Source organism: Apostichopus japonicus, chromosome 12 (genome assembly GCF_037975245.1).
Source record: "Apostichopus japonicus isolate 1M-3 chromosome 12, ASM3797524v1, whole genome shotgun sequence".
In the NCBI taxonomy this organism is placed as follows: Eukaryota; Metazoa; Echinodermata; class Holothuroidea; order Aspidochirotida; family Stichopodidae; genus Apostichopus; species Apostichopus japonicus.
The window spans coordinates 11,704,939-11,720,989 of NC_092572.1; the positions used below are offsets into that span (position 1 = coordinate 11,704,939).

Here is a 16,051-nt window from a genome sequence, read left to right on the forward strand (position 1 = left end):
GGTTGCCACATTTAAGGAGTTAAAAAACTCAAACATCATCATCCTCACTGGCTTATATTTTATCGGGTGCAGGGGCCGAGTGGATAAAGGCGGTGGCATATGAAGCAATGAGGCTTAGCAATCAAGAGGTTCCGGGTCCCATACCCAGCCAGGTCGGATACCCGGCCGGGTCATAGTAAGGTGGGTTTTTCATCAAAGAGCAATCTACAATTTTTCCCATCTGAATTGACTTTCTAAAATTGAAAAGATCCAATTTGAGTTAAAATGTTGAATTAGAAGCCACCCGAAGTGTAATAAGATTTGATAAAGATCTGAAATAAGCTGATATGATCTGATAAGATTTGATAAGATCTGATAAAATTTGATAAATGATAAGATATGAATGATTTGATAAGATAAGATCTGATCTGATAAGATTTGATATAAGATCTGATCTGATCTGATAAGATCTGATATGATCTGATAAGATTTGATATAAGATCTGATCTGATCTGATAAGATCTGATATGATCTGATAAGATCTGATAAGATTTGATACTATCTGATAAGATTTGATATGATAAGATCTGAAATAATCTGATATGATCTGATAAGATATGATAAGATTTGATTAGATCTGATAAGATTTGATATGATAAGATATGAAATGAGCTGATCTGATCTGCCGCTATCTGATAAGATTTGATCTGATATGAGATTCCTAAAAAATTACTACTCAGATTTTCCAGCCACAGTACCTTTCCAAAAGGGAACCCCATTCACAAGAGTCACAGCTGGTCGATACATCTCATATGGATCATTTTCCAAAGGAGAAACTCCAAAAGGAATATCCATTACTAGACCCTAGCCGACATATTAAGTTAACATTTATCCATCAGTACAGTAATTCCAACGAAAAGCTGTTGGAAATCATTGATACATTTTGCAAATTGCAGGCCGATTCTGGAAAAGGGTAGTACTACTAAAAATATTTGCAAAATGTAATTTATAGATCCACTTGAAGTGTGTGACATTTAAAATTCCCTCAACTTCCCCTTCAAAGTAAGTTTTTCTCTGTGCATGCTTGTAACATCATCCTACTTCAATGGCCTCTCACTAGAAACGGTCAATTATGCATTCATATTTCCTCTTGCAAACCCCAGAAAGGAAAGTGGACCAAATTCCGTAAGAGGTCAAAATTAAGACACAAGGAATCCACAACCACCTGCCCATCTTAAAATGTTTCTAAATTATACAAAACAGGAAGAAAAAAAACAGAATTATCTTTTTTCCAGTGAATTTGACATTTTATTATCTTATTTTTTTAATTCATTTTCTTGCCCGTTTCTTTGTTTCTCTCTGGTTTGGCCTCCCCGGATTTCTGCTGTTGAATATTTTGTTTGAGAAGGAGATACAGCTGCCCTAGTGCATCGATTCACATTCTGTGGGCGATCACAGCAAAAGTACATTTCACTTACAAAACTGTCAATTTTCTAGTTAAATGCCAAAAAACATCTCTGTATCACTTTAGCCTATTTCCACAGGGTAAGTTGAGGTTCATGGGAAAATGCACTTAGACGAGCCAATCAAACCAGTCTGAGCGGTGTATACCAGGGTTTGTGCATAAAGTTCAAAACATCGGCGAAGGCGTTCAGACGTCTGACACGTACAGTACACCAACTGGATACACATCTCTCATAACCGAACGTATCGCGAATGACCAGCTACTTCGATCTCCATCCTCCTCCATTTTTACAAGACGATTTTTAAGACCGAATTAGGGGTAGGAGGAAAGAGGTTTTTAATATAACACTTGATTGCTTGGAATGGCTCAGTAATATAACTTGTTAAGTTCTCCAGTGGTGATATTACACTTTAAAAAGTAGATTTCAGGGAAAGGGGTTCCACTGCTTATATGGAATTTATATGTATCTATATGTATGTGTGAGGTTAATGCACCAGCAAATTCCTATAGCCCGAAAACTTCTCATGAAGTGTCAACCCTGTTGAGCAGATAAGTTTACAGATGTTGTGATGGCAGGTGAGTTTTTCCTAATGAGAGGGTTAGGGTTCCTGCAAATCTAGACTGCTGTGTAAATGCCAAGCAAAGTTATGGACTGAGAAATATCTTTTAAGGAAGTAGAAGCCCCGGATCACATCAAGACTCAGTTTAGTGATGGCCTATACACTATATAAACATGGGAGCTTACTTTCATTTTTTTTAATAGGATATAAAATGGCAACTTTGTTAGAACTCAACCAAGGTTGATAACAAATTACTTACCTTCATCTCACCTCAAGGTACATGTATTCCACAGACATACCTCTGTTAGTATCAGTTTGAAACTTTCTGTGTCCTAAACAGGGGATGTGGGGACCAGTGGAAGGCCCGGGAGGGGGGAGAGGGGGAGTATTACTGTACATGAGGTAAAGAAGCTAAGACAGGCATTTAATGTATGCCATATAGACATCTACAATGGATTCCAATAAGAAGTGTTAAAATATCATAGTTCCGGAATCCATCCTCCCGTCTCATTCCAGGTTTAACACGTACCTAGGTTCTACATTGAGCCGTTTCACGTACCTAGGTTCTACATTGAGCTGTCACGTACCTAGGTTCTACATTGAGCCGTTCCACGTACCTAGGTTCTACATTGAGCCGTTTCACGTACCTAGGTTCTACATTGAGCCGTTTCACGTACCCAGGTTCCCAGGTTCTACATTGAGCCGTTTCACGTACCCAGGTTCTACATTGAGCCGTTTCACGTACCCAGGTTCTACATTGAGCCGTTTCACGTACCCAGGTTCTACATTGAGCCATTTCACGTACCCAGGTTCTACATTGAGCCGTTTCACGTACCTAGGTTCTACATTGAGCCGTTTCACGTACCCAGGTTCTACATTGAGCCGTTTCACATACCTAGGTTCTACATTGAGCCGTTTCACGTACCTAGGTTCTACATTGAGGCGTTTCACGTACCTAGGTTCTACATTGAGCCGTTTCACGTACCTAGGTTCTACATTGAGCCGTTTCACGTACCTAGGTTCTACATTGAGCCGTTTCACGTACCTAGGTTCTACATTGAGCCGTTTCACGTACCTAGGTTCTACATTGAGCCGTTTCAATAAAGTGTAGTTGATTGGGGTTGGGCATCCCTGTGTATACAGTACAAAACCCACGATCGATTAGTAATATTACGAAGGATAAAAACAGAATAGTACATCCACAAGAGACTTGCAGCTGTTACACCCTGGAGGTAAGTCGCGGTAAAACCGGCTGAACGATTCCATTGCCGGAATATTCTAACTAACCTCACTTTTTACAAATTATCTTGTGTTAACTTGCATACAGCCCTCCATCCTGTGCAGACTTCCTGAAAACACTCGAGATAAACAAAATTATAACAAAAAAACTTGTTTAACTTGTGCAGATATATCCTTTTTAAACTTTAGTCTACACTGCACAGCTTTCCACCTCAATAATTATGAAGAAACATCAGGTATTTCGGACTGTCTTTTTTTTCCTTTTTGAAAACTTGTATTTTAAAGCACCTGGATGGTAAAATAATGGGTTTTTTTTTATCGAATCAAGGTATCACTTGATGTGGGGATTAGGCTGGTTGTAAAAAACTTTGCATTCATCTATATACATACAAGGTTTTGTAAGTTAGAAATATGCCTAGAGCATAGGGGAGGGGATGGGATAGGGAAGGGAGGTGTGGGTGGGGTGGGTGGGATTTGGTGGGATGGGGTGTTGAGAGCTAATCCATTGACAAACTTGTTGATACAGTATCACTGCCAGAGTCACAAGGGACCATTACTTACTTAACTGTTTTTAATTGTTATAAATCCCATACTGTACTGTATATGTTTTCAATACATCAGTGGCACAAGCATTAGGGCACAGAAAATGTAACCAAATCCTTCTAGAGCTCAATTTTGTAAGTTTACAGAATTCACTTTGGCTGGCCAACAAACACCTTTTGGGACTTTTAATAATACTGTATCCTTCTTTGACCTACCCTGTCATTAAGTGATAAAAAGCTAGACTTAGAGGCCAAACAAGTGCTCTCAGTCCACCAAACTCTGACTATTTTCTTCCAACTAATACCTTTTCTTCAGTAAAACACCCAAAAGAAAAAGAATTAAAGAAACGGCCTTTCTTCCACATTCAACATTCCCACTAAAAGATGAAATGTACAAAACACATGTTGAATGTGTTGTGTTAGTTGATGTTTTCTTACTCTTTGTGTAATTTAAATGAAATGGTAAGATTCTTGAAGTAAATTAGGTCCAAACTATGTTGAATGGGATGACATTTTGAGGTCATTTACGCATGCGGGCGGGCGGCAGGTGGGCGGGCGGGCGGGCGGTCGGGCGGTCGGGCGGTCGGGCGGATGGGTGGGCGGGCGGACGGACGGAAGAAAGAATATAAGAAAGAAAGAACATGATAATAATCAGTTCAAATTACAAACTTCATTGGCTGCAACAGTTGACACATGTACACTGTATCTACACATTTAATGAAGCGAAGAGCTATTCAGGGACATTATACTAAAAGTCAAACTACCTCCATTGACAGACAATTGCTTAAAGTACAATAGTCAAATATAAGATCAATACTTTTCACTGCTACCGTACGAATGTGAAAACCCTGAGCACTGCATATAGAGAGATTTTACCGTACAGACCGAGGCCATACACGTCCAAACCAAGGATGACATCGGGAAAAGGTTTCACTTTGACACCCTCTTTTGACCTTCTAAGCTGCTAAGAATTGTAATTCTTTAATTCTGATATATAATATATAATTATATTCAGTTAGAAATCAATTAAAAACTGTTTAAAGTGTTATCACATCGGACAACCCATAAATTACCAACAAAGGCCGGAAAAAGAAAAAAAAAATTGATTCCCTCTCGAGCGAACACATTTCAAAGCTAGATCAAACAAATAAGGCAAATCCATTTGGTTGAGAACTTTGGCCTTCGATCTATTCTGAAGGAAAGGTCGACGGCGACAACGGAACAGAGCAGGGTATGTACGGAGATTAGAATTAATCTCAAACATTTGCAAAGTTTAGCCATTTTATGTAGTAAAACTGACATTTTTGTCTCAAGGTTACCTGTTTCCATGTAGTTAGTTATATTGATGAATGCAGCACCTTAATTTAGGTAAAAGGGATTCTTGGAGGCCAAAATTGTTTGAACAAGATGCCTCCTCGGATCAGTCACTCTCGAAAATGGGAGTGAGTACAAAAGGGATATATATGGAATGACTTTTTGGAGACAAATATTACAGTCGAAATGTTCCAATATCTAGTGAATTACTATGTACACAATACTTGCTGATACTACACTGACATATATATTGTGTAGTCTACGCATACCTGGGCCTTTAATAGGTTGTTAAAGCTTTAATAAATTGGAGGGGTGGGGGGAGGGATATTGAAATCGAATATATTCCTCTATGATTGTTAAGGTTGATATGTACCCCTTTCATGTTGTATAATCTTTGTAACCAAATTTATGTACAGATCTGTAGATCTGCATACAACATGAAATTTGTGTACAGGTCTGGTTAAATCTATTATTCATTTTATATAAATGTTTCCTTTTATTCCTCCCCCCCCCCCTTCCCAATCCCTTTCTTAGTGAGTGTGTGTGTTTTTTATTTGTGCTTTTGATATTTATACCAAACACGTTGATAATTTTTTCATACACTTTATAGGTCTACATTATTTCAGAGACATATTGATTTATAGATTACAAATTGAAAGCTTTAACCAGTCCTACATAACACACCATGCACTTCAACGTAAGTGTGATGGAATTATAAAGAACTGGTTCATCCTTCTTGTTGTGGGATCGAGGCCACCCTCCACCCCTCTCTCTGCTGTCAGCTACAGACTCTGGCCAATAATTCAATAGAAAATCTGTTAAACCAATTTATCTCGCTTTTCACTTTAGGACCGCCTGACAAATTGAATGGAACTCAAAGAATGACCTGATCATCTAGCATGGAATGACCATCCAATGGGGGGTTAAGAGGAGATGACTATTTAAAATAAAAACTCCCATGACCTACCAAACAGAGCCAAATTTATCATCGGTCATTGGGCCCACTGTCCAGCGGTCCGTCCATACAATAGGAGCAGGATAATTGGTGCAGAGAATAGATTTAAAGGAGGAGGAAAATGGCTCTTACGGAAGCAAAAGAAAGAGTTTGTTTTGCCTCCCATTGTTGACTGATGTGCCATTGTTTGGTTAAGTCCTTGGAATGGGCAAGCTGTTATTCTGTATCTTCTTGAGAACTTCATGTGTGATAAATTGTGGCAGTTTAATTCAAAGAGAAGTATTTGGGCAGCAAGTACTAAGGGTTCAGTCTCTTGAATGGAAGGTATTAAAATGTTTTGTAAATAGCAGCGATTGCTTGAATAACCATCACACTGAAAGACCAGGGGGAGCAGCGTACATGTTGTATGCAAATGATTGCCAAATGTTGAATACAAATGAAGTATTTAAAACCTACTCTATGATCAAGCTCCCAGACATACAAAACAGAAGACAATACCAAACAAAGAAAGCAACAACAAAAGAAAGAAATAACAAAAGAAAGAAACAACAAAAGAAAGAAACAAAAGGAAGAAAGAAAGAATGGACAGCACCTAGTAACTGGAAAGATGGAGGATTCTGTAAGATTTGAAAACAAAATTCAGACCTAAAGAAAACATGAGCTGCAAGGTTATCCAATGTCACTTCATTTATTAATTGGCTTCTTTGCAGATTTTAAAACTGGTCGATGATCTTAAAGCATATCATTAATTAAAACTAGAGCACCCAAAAAGGCACATGTAGTACTGTAGCTCACACCAGATCTATCGTTTGGACAAGTGTGTCTCCATGAATGAACCTATTTGGGACCTAAATTTAGGCGCCAGCAGCTTTTATGACTCTACCTGACACTATACCTGAAACAACCGAATGTGTTAGGCTGGACGGTGCATTCTGAGTAGTATCCTATTTTTAAAGTGCAAAAACTCTTTTTGTGCAATACACACATATATACAGTGTTAAGCCTACATCTAATTTAGGCTAGTCTGTAAAGGAAAGGTGAGTATGCAGCTAACCATATCACTTTAACTAAGCTCAACAGAGGGCTGGCAATTCCCTCCCAATTGATACAGAAATAAACAATGGTGTCATGTGCAAAAAACTATATTGTTTCATCACTTCATGAATGATCTCTCTTGAGCAAAAAGGAAAAGTTTTAATCCCCCAAAACAAGCACAAAATTTCAAAGGCATAGAGTAAGAAACAAAGTCGCTGAAAAAATTGGAAAAGTTTGACATCTGGAACTCCATATAAATGTGTGTGAGCTGTCTTCATATATTCCTGTGTTAGTTGTAACACTATTTGCAGATATACAGATAGCATATTCTAAGGACATCACATCACAGTCAGACTCAACATTTATGACTGCCCCTGTTAATTACACACTGTGAAAACTCTGTCTGACCCAATGTATCCACCTTATACTTGAATACTTGACACGTCATTTACACAATCTAATACCCCCTCCCCTCCCCCTTCCCCCCCCTCTTGGTAAACATCATTAAAATTTGTCACTACAGTGGCCCCTGTCTAATGCAACTAAGGTCTAAGCAGGGAGCTGCTAGAGTAGCAGCTCCCTGGTCTAAGTACCACCATCAGCTCATCACAGGTGATAAACACTATGTTACTCTTTCATCCACCATGACCCTATTGTAGCTATAACAGCTCCATCGCTCCTCCCTCTCGTATCCAAGGGAACTCAGGACTGCATCCTGTACCAACCAATATTGCATCTCTGCCTCATCTCTGTAACACACAAAGACCTCTTATACACATGTATATAGAGCTCTAGATAACATGTACAGTAGTTAATTTTTTAACATGTCAGTAAATTTCCCATCAATTGCTACACCAACCATCCGATAATTGCCTGCCTCAAATTCATCACATTCTTTGAGCTAGACTAAGCATGTACTGGAAAAAGCGCCTGGTGTTTCCACGGTTTTATAACCCAGTCTGTATCTCAATTAGAGGCCTAGCTGATAAGATCTAAATACACAATTTAGATAAAACTCCAATTCACACTGTTTACAGTAGAGGCCTTTTCTTTCCATTTTTTTTTCTTTCTTTTTTTTCTTTACATTGTAACAAAATGATTGTTGAAGAGTGGGGAGGGGGTAACAATGTGAGTATTGAATGGGATAGGCTGAAGATGGGACTGACAATTACTTGCCAAGTGGATCATTTATTAGCTAGGATTTACTGATTTGGCCAAAAGGTTGGTGGGCCTGTCATCACCAGACCTCTTGTTAATGTAGCATGGAACTCAAGGGGTAAGAACATACCACAAATCAAAGGGATTTGATTTTAAGATCTAAAGGAGGAGAGAGAATGCTCGAGGAATAGAAGAAGAAGAAGACCTTTCATAAAAAGCTATCTGTGCAACAAATTGAAAGAGGAATTTCTAATATCTGAAAGTGTTTAAATGGGACATAATGGCAAGAAGCACCCAACCGTTGCTAACAATCAAGGAGTTACAATGTTCACTGCAAGGACCGCATGCTAGGACCGCATGCTAGGACCCGGTCAGTCGACGACCGAGGGTCAAGCAAAGTCAGACCGTGTTCTGGTCCTATAGATGTCTCTGCTCATCTTTTCTGCTTGCATCTCAATCTACCTATTTAATTTCAATCACACTTCCTTAGTTGCCCATATGAAGACATATTTTATCTTTATTCCTCATCGGTTTTAATGGCTTCAATTTCCAGAATTTTTCTTCTCCTTCTTAGTTTTTTCTTTTTAATGTTAATATTTGTTTTTTATTTCTGTATTGTTTTTTTGGTAACCTTCCCTATAGAAGTACATTTATTTCCCCAAAACCAAGGATGGTAGCCACGTAGAAGATAGGAATAACGTTTCCCAAGGGTCAAAACCTTAATGCTATCGATATGATGAAAATTGGACCAATTTTGCGTGACTTACTGGTCATACGAATGGTCACAAGAAGGAGTAGTCAGGGCCTGGATAGATGGTAGCCACACCCCCTATTTAAAGACTTGGTCAATTAGAACGTAAGATAATGCAAATTTGAATATGAGGTAAGAGCGTGTTATAAATTTAAGTTGGATTCCCTTTTCCCCTTTTTTCATCAATCTCCCCTTTTAACTCTCGCAGTATCTCTCCATCCTTCTTTCCCCCTCTTTTTTTCTTTTTTTAATATTTCTTTCTTTCACCTTTCCCTCATATATTCTGTAATATATATCTATGATATCTTATCCCTGTTTAAATTCCTTTAGGATACAATATATTATATATATATATATATATATATATTTGATCTCAATATAACAATATGATCATTCTATTTATTGCCATTGGGTTCTTGCTTCCTAAACGAGCTCCTTCCTCTTACAGAGTGACTTCTTCGCCTCTACGAAATTAATGAAGGAACAAAATGAACGAGCAAAAGAGGGGTCTCAATCAACGTGACCAAAGGGCCAGAAAGAAGAGATGAAATTGGAGGGAAAAAACAAAATTCAATCACAGACCAACATTAAAAAAATATATGGAAATACCTCCAACCAACACAGAGAAACAAGCTAAGAACCATTGTACATTTGTTTTTCTTTTCTTGAAACAAACATTTAATGGTTACCATGGAGATGATAAAGTTTTTGGCCTTAAGATACAGAGGATCATGTGTGGAATTATGAAGTAAAGGTTAATCACTGCTTTGCAAAGATAACCTACCATCCCTATAGAAAAGACCCACAGCAGCACAATCCTGTATAATTTAGGCTAATTGTCCGAGTGACAACACAAACACACACACGCACACACGATACACACACAAACACACACAATACGTGCATGGTCTCTCTAATGATTTTCATACCATGCAATATATTATAGATATATATGGAATATCTTTTTTCAATTAAGGGTGTCTCTTCATGTCTCCTTCTTGATACAAAACAAACTATCTTACAAATGGGAGATGTCAGCACTTAATTCTCATGGTGTATGTCAACCAGAACAACTATTAATGTCCTGATTCACCACCCCTTCCCCTTTCCTTTCCCTCTCCCTTCCCCTCTCCCCCCACCCCTCCCAACCATGTGCACACTACCCATAACTCCCTTGATTTGTTTCTAGACCTAAGATGTTCAAAGCATTCCAACTGGACATATATAAGTGCATGCCCACCTTTCCCCCCCCTTTATCCATCCCAACCTGGCTGTAAGAAGATATTCATTAAAATATTCATTAATTGGACACCTTCTCTTTCAACATCCCCCCCCCTTCCCCCTCCTCCTATGATAATGTAACTACCTGTAATTACTAGGACACCCACAAGGAATCTACAAAACCTCCCTCATCACAAAAGCATCCCATTTTCAGATGTAACCATAGTAATGTTTTCTGGGGCTTCTAGCGAGAAAGTTATTAGGGGAAGGAAAGAGAGAAAGAAAAAATTCTGCCTAAAAGACTGCAAACAAGGTTAGTTGTATAGAGGAAAGATACCATGCTGTCCCCTATGGCCAATAGTACGTCGTAGGGTTTCACTGAAACAGCCTATTAACCAACTGAGAAAATAGCGTTTTAATTTACTTCTATTTTTTTTTTCTCTTTTTTTCTGTTTTCTTCTTCTTCTCCTTTATTCAGTTTTACTCTTATTCCCTGTTTGTTTTTTCCTACATGCTCTTGTTAAATGTAGTGTAGCTGTGCCTGACCGCAAACAATGGTGGAAAAGAGAAATCGCTCTCAGGCGACCGGTTGAAGAAAAGAGGAATTGAGGGAGAAACTTCCAGGAATGTAAATTCAATTTGGGTGAACTCCTAACTTGATTTAGATGGCAGCTTTTCATTGGGAAGAAGGAGAAAAGATCGCTGCTGCTCAGGCCAGCTAGGGAAACAGGGCTGTAATACAAACAAGATGGTTCAGGGATATCAAGGGATCGCTCAGGCCAGGGAATGACATGGGGGGTCCAATCAAATTTCCTAATTTCCTATTTTAACAGATTTATTAGCGACGAGACGTGAATACTGCAGGTACGCAGTAACAACATTATACTATGTTATATAGAAGCAGCTGTTTTACAGTAATGTTCTGCAAATTTTCCACAGTTCAATAAACACATCGCTTCAAAACATTGATTGTTCTTTTTCTTTTTGAAATAGTACTTCTACAATGTACCACAAGGCATAACATAAATGGCATCTTATCAAGGAGAATTAATTTACCGTAGAGTCTGTATTTGGGCACAGATGCTAGCATAGTTGCATCAACTGCATGCCAGCCTACATAGATTTGTACATATATGTACGTATGGTTATCTCACCTTAGCCATTTTGGACATCTTGTGCCAAAAAAATTACTTGCCAGAGTACTTTATCACAGAATGGAACTAGGCCAAAGGGTTCTTCAAAGCTCTGGAAATATTCAATTCGGCTCGCAATAGAGAATGTAGCCAAGATCTTGCACTTAACCAGGTATAGCGACGGACGATCCTATGAGCTAGTTTTGCGCTAGAGCCCAATCTACCCACAATGCATGCTGCTCAATCTAGATAACAGGCTCGAGATGTTGATACTACCAGGCCCCAACAAGCTTTGCGCCAACCGATGTTCCCTCCCTTGTTGGAAATGAATTGAGAACTCTAGACAATTTGATTGAGTACCCTGGTTATGTAGAGCCCTGTGTTCAATTTATACTCACTCAAAAGAAGAATCCTACTAGTACTGTACATCACACTCATGCCGTCATACTCGTACTACAAGGCTGTTATATAATCGAGGGAATTTGTATTACTGTACTTACATGCTATCTGCAGAGTGGCATTTCTGCCTCGCACTGTTCCGACACTATTGGTAGCCTGACACTGGTAGACCCCTGCATGTGCGATACCGACATCCAGGAAAAAGAGAGTCCCTGCTCTATCCGAAAATCCACAGCCCTGGCATTCTACTAAAGGTTCATTATTTTTCAGCCACTGAAAGAAGGAAATAAGGGAAATAAAATATAAACTAAAGCGATGGAAGGATTCATTAACTTTAAAAGGGTTCCAATAAACTTTCCACTTTTAATGTTTACCGAAAGGGAAAACTGTCTAGTCACTCTTACCGACCTTGCAAAATTGTGAGATGGACGGGGATTGCAAAGTCGGCCATGTCTACAGTGTGGATCGCAAAGTCGGTAACTACTAATACCGTTAGATTCGTCCAACATGCCAGCATACAGATTTGTTGTACTCAATGCCGAAGCCAAAGTGAACTAATCAGGTCAAACATCCGGATTTTATGCATGCTAAGTTCTTCAATACTGCCCTCATTTCCTTTTGGGAAACATATTTCACACTTTTATGATTGAGCAAATTACTTACAACAATAGTCTGTTTCTTCTTCTCCCTTGTTATAATTTATATATTTTTTCTCATTTATAAATCTTATTTCTCGACACGTTTTCTTCTGTGGGAGCCTGGGAGGCTAGAGGAACTGGGTAGGGTATAGTAGAGGGGTGAGGGTGGTCAAGCTTGCCTTTCAACAAAGTATTGCTAATATAGTGTTGCCCAACCTTTAAAAACTAACACTTTCTTGGTAATATACTCAGCAGGGTTTGATATAAAAACTTGTTGACAAACCACAGAAAGCAAAGTAGCTTTCAACAGCATTGTGACACTAATCCTTAAACAGAATAAAAACACAGTTATCTGTGCTGGTGACATGTTCCTAGTTGTATGAATTGTTGACCTTGTAATTAACCTAACTTGTAGACATGTTGCCTAGGTTAATACAGTACTAACTTCTTGATTGTTCAGAAAGTACAGAAATCTAGTTATTTGTTCCAATTGCCACAAAAGGGAGTCATTAGCACCTACTTGTGTTTGATTTACAACTTAACCAGACACTCTGTAGAGAGGAGAATCATTCAAAGGGATGAATTTGAAATTATTGGTCACAAACTGGGACATCCTTCCTCGATGTGGTTTACTTAAGTAAAACATAACAATTGTGTTCATCAATGAAAGTGACAGGATTCTCAATTATCTTATCACAGACACTCTCTATAAAAACATTTAATCACCTGCAATATTTTTTTTTTTCCTTTTTTATTTGCATTCATCTCTTCGGCACAACAAATTATGTTAAAAGAGAAAGATCAATCTATTTCATGACATAAAAATAAATAAATTTAAAAAAAACTTCATTTCTTTAATCAATTAGTGCAAAGAATCTCTTAGCAGTTTAATTTCTTTGTGCTCTTTGTCATGAATAATTAATCAACTGCAATATAAGAACTTCAAAAACTAACTTCTTTTATTTTCCTTTTTTCAAGTTTGGATTTGTTTGTTGATTTTTTTTTCATATTTTTCTAAAAAATGTTGTTAATTTGAAATGAAACTTGTCACAGGTAGCCAAAGATTTATATTTTTTAAATTGGGTTTTCATTAAGATTGTCATCAAGGATAATCAAAACCAAAGTCGGAAAGCTGTTCTAATGTTCCTCATCTTTCAATAGATCTTTTACCTTTTTATAGACTTGATATACCAAACTCTGCCTAGCCTCCTAGGTATATAGATTGACACACTAAAACTCCATGGGGCAGCCTAAAGCCTAAGCCTACAAGCTGGATACAAGAATTAATTACAGCAGAATATATTTATAACCGTTAAGGAAGAAACATGAGTGCACACTAACACTCAACAAAAGAAATCACAGAACTTTGCAAAAATTGCGGTATAGGCTCCAGTTTGCGTATGCTACAGTGTGCTAGGATAATAGTTTTTATCTCCGAGGTAGAAAGAAATCACGGATATTCCGCGAATTCGCGGAATAAACTCATGCCTGAACACTTCACCTTAATTCCTACAATACCAAAAACTCAGCAAGATGTAATTGCAGACAATTTATTTAAATATGTATTTGTAAATAACTGATAACTTAGAGTATCTAGGTTGAGATTAAGTGGAATATTGTTATGGAATGTATAAAAAGTATGCTTTAAACATTCACTAGCATTTAGGACATACTGTACATAAATAAAACTTGTCTTATAACTAGTACTTCTATATCTGTCACCCGATTTCTTTCTGCTTCTGTCCATTTTTTGCTACTTTATCATCGGTGCTTGACAACTTGGCCTCTGCTGTACACTTTCGTCAAGAAGACCCCCGAGGAGATTTTTGAGCGAGGGGGGGATTGTTTCCACTAGGCTGCCCGCTGTATCATGTGCATTTTCCCGTTTTATAGGGGTCAGGCTAGTGAAGCCCCCAGCCACAATTTGGCCAATTTACCGGCCAGTTTTGATTCAAAATTAGATTTTCCGGCATTGCTATGACCTAGATGTGTCATTTACTGATAATGTAATGAAGTGCATACTTTAATCTAATGTAAAACTGGATACAAAGAAAAAAGAAGAGAAAATAAAAACATAGAAGAATAAAGAGGAAAAGAGGAGAAGAAGAAGAAGATGAAGATAAAGTGGGAAAAAAAGAGAAGAAATTCTAGTCTCCTCGTGCTGATGAAAAATAAGCATGTACCTGTCAAGTAAACATGCTAAGGGCAATGCCTACCACCTAAACAACGTCTCAAAAGATATTGTTCACGGAGGAAATGCAGAAGATATGAAAACAAACAGACAGACAGACAGAAACACACTTTCTGAATGTGGACTAAGCTGAATGTGGATTGAAGAAGCAGGTCAGAACACTGGCTCCTACACGCTTCCTATGTTGTATTTTCTATATGGGGGGTGGGAGGGGGACGGGGGGGTTCTTTACACATGTTTAATTAACACTGTCCTGTATAAACAGTACATACCAATGCCTAATTGTGTGAACTATTGGTCAGCCTCAAATCACATCCACTTTCACAATTACACGTTTGTTACATTTTAATGGATGTATATCCACAAGTCTCATCTTTTACAACATACAACATATGTTATGCTGCCATCGTTTGACAAAGATCACTCTACTGTACATCCCAACAAAGATGGGGACGTCGGGAAAATTGTCAGAATAGAAAAGCCGAGACTTTCAAAAATAAATACGGATGCATCTTCTGATGTAATTTTCATGAAAGTAAATGGAAAAGTTTTAAGCAAAAATGTCATGCCAAAGTTTGGTCCAAACTATACAGAGAGCTATGCCTTTACATTCTTATCGGGTATCTTCTCCTCCTCCTTGTTTGTACCTTCAGGACAATCAAATTTTCATCTGTTACAATCGAGTGTTTGTCAAATTTAACCTTCAAAATACAGCCAAATGATTCGAGTGTAAGGGGCCTAACTGTCTGCAAGACACACACAATGTACCACACTGTGTAACATCCATGGTTGGATGTCTAATCCTCCTGAATCTTGAAAAGTCCACACCAAGAAAATCTGGGATTGACGGCCTTGATTCCTAGCTCTTACTAATTTACAGAGCTTGCTCTTTCCCTCCCCCCCCCCCCTCCTGTCACTCCAACCTCCTTCCCCCCAAAAGTTTGGCATGATGAAACTACTTTAAAAATATGCCATGCATTCTCATGAATATATTTATTAGGAGTCCCTTACTGATAACCTTGGAGGGACGAAACTATTTTGAAAAATTTCCCATGCATTCTCATGAGTATTAATTAATTAGGAGTCACTTACTGATATCCTTGGGGGAGGGTTACCCTCTGCTCTACAATTCAGCTGTGTGGGAGAATCTTTCGGAACCACCTTATCGAGGACGTCTTCTGTTATTGTGGGGAGGGTGAAATCTTTCTTGCCAGGCTCTCCGATAGCTGTAAAGAAAACGTGAAATCATGGTTATATCGACCGACTATGAAGTTAATGTGCTTGTATACACTACAAATATAATAAATATATATACAATTATAGATATTAATTAATTATCTATTAATGATAGAATCAGGTACATGTTCAGATCTAAGATGGTGGTTGCGGTTGCTTCTCTGCAGTATTGACATTGCAGGCCATTTTTCGTTCTTCATCTTAAAATAAAATGGCCGCCAAGTAGGTCATCTGA

At 38.2% G+C, this 16,051-nt stretch overlaps 1 protein-coding gene across 1 annotated transcript in view; it reads right to left on the reverse strand.

The window, feature by feature from the left end:
* LOC139977004 (roundabout homolog 2-like) overlaps window positions 1-16,051 on the reverse strand; it is a 264,174-nt gene that overhangs the window by 70,523 nt on the left and 177,600 nt on the right. Inside the window, 2 exon segments of the mRNA XM_071985943.1 lie at window positions 11,853-12,024; window positions 15,673-15,806. Coding sequence (XP_071842044.1) covers window positions 11,853-12,024; window positions 15,673-15,806 — 306 coding nt within the window.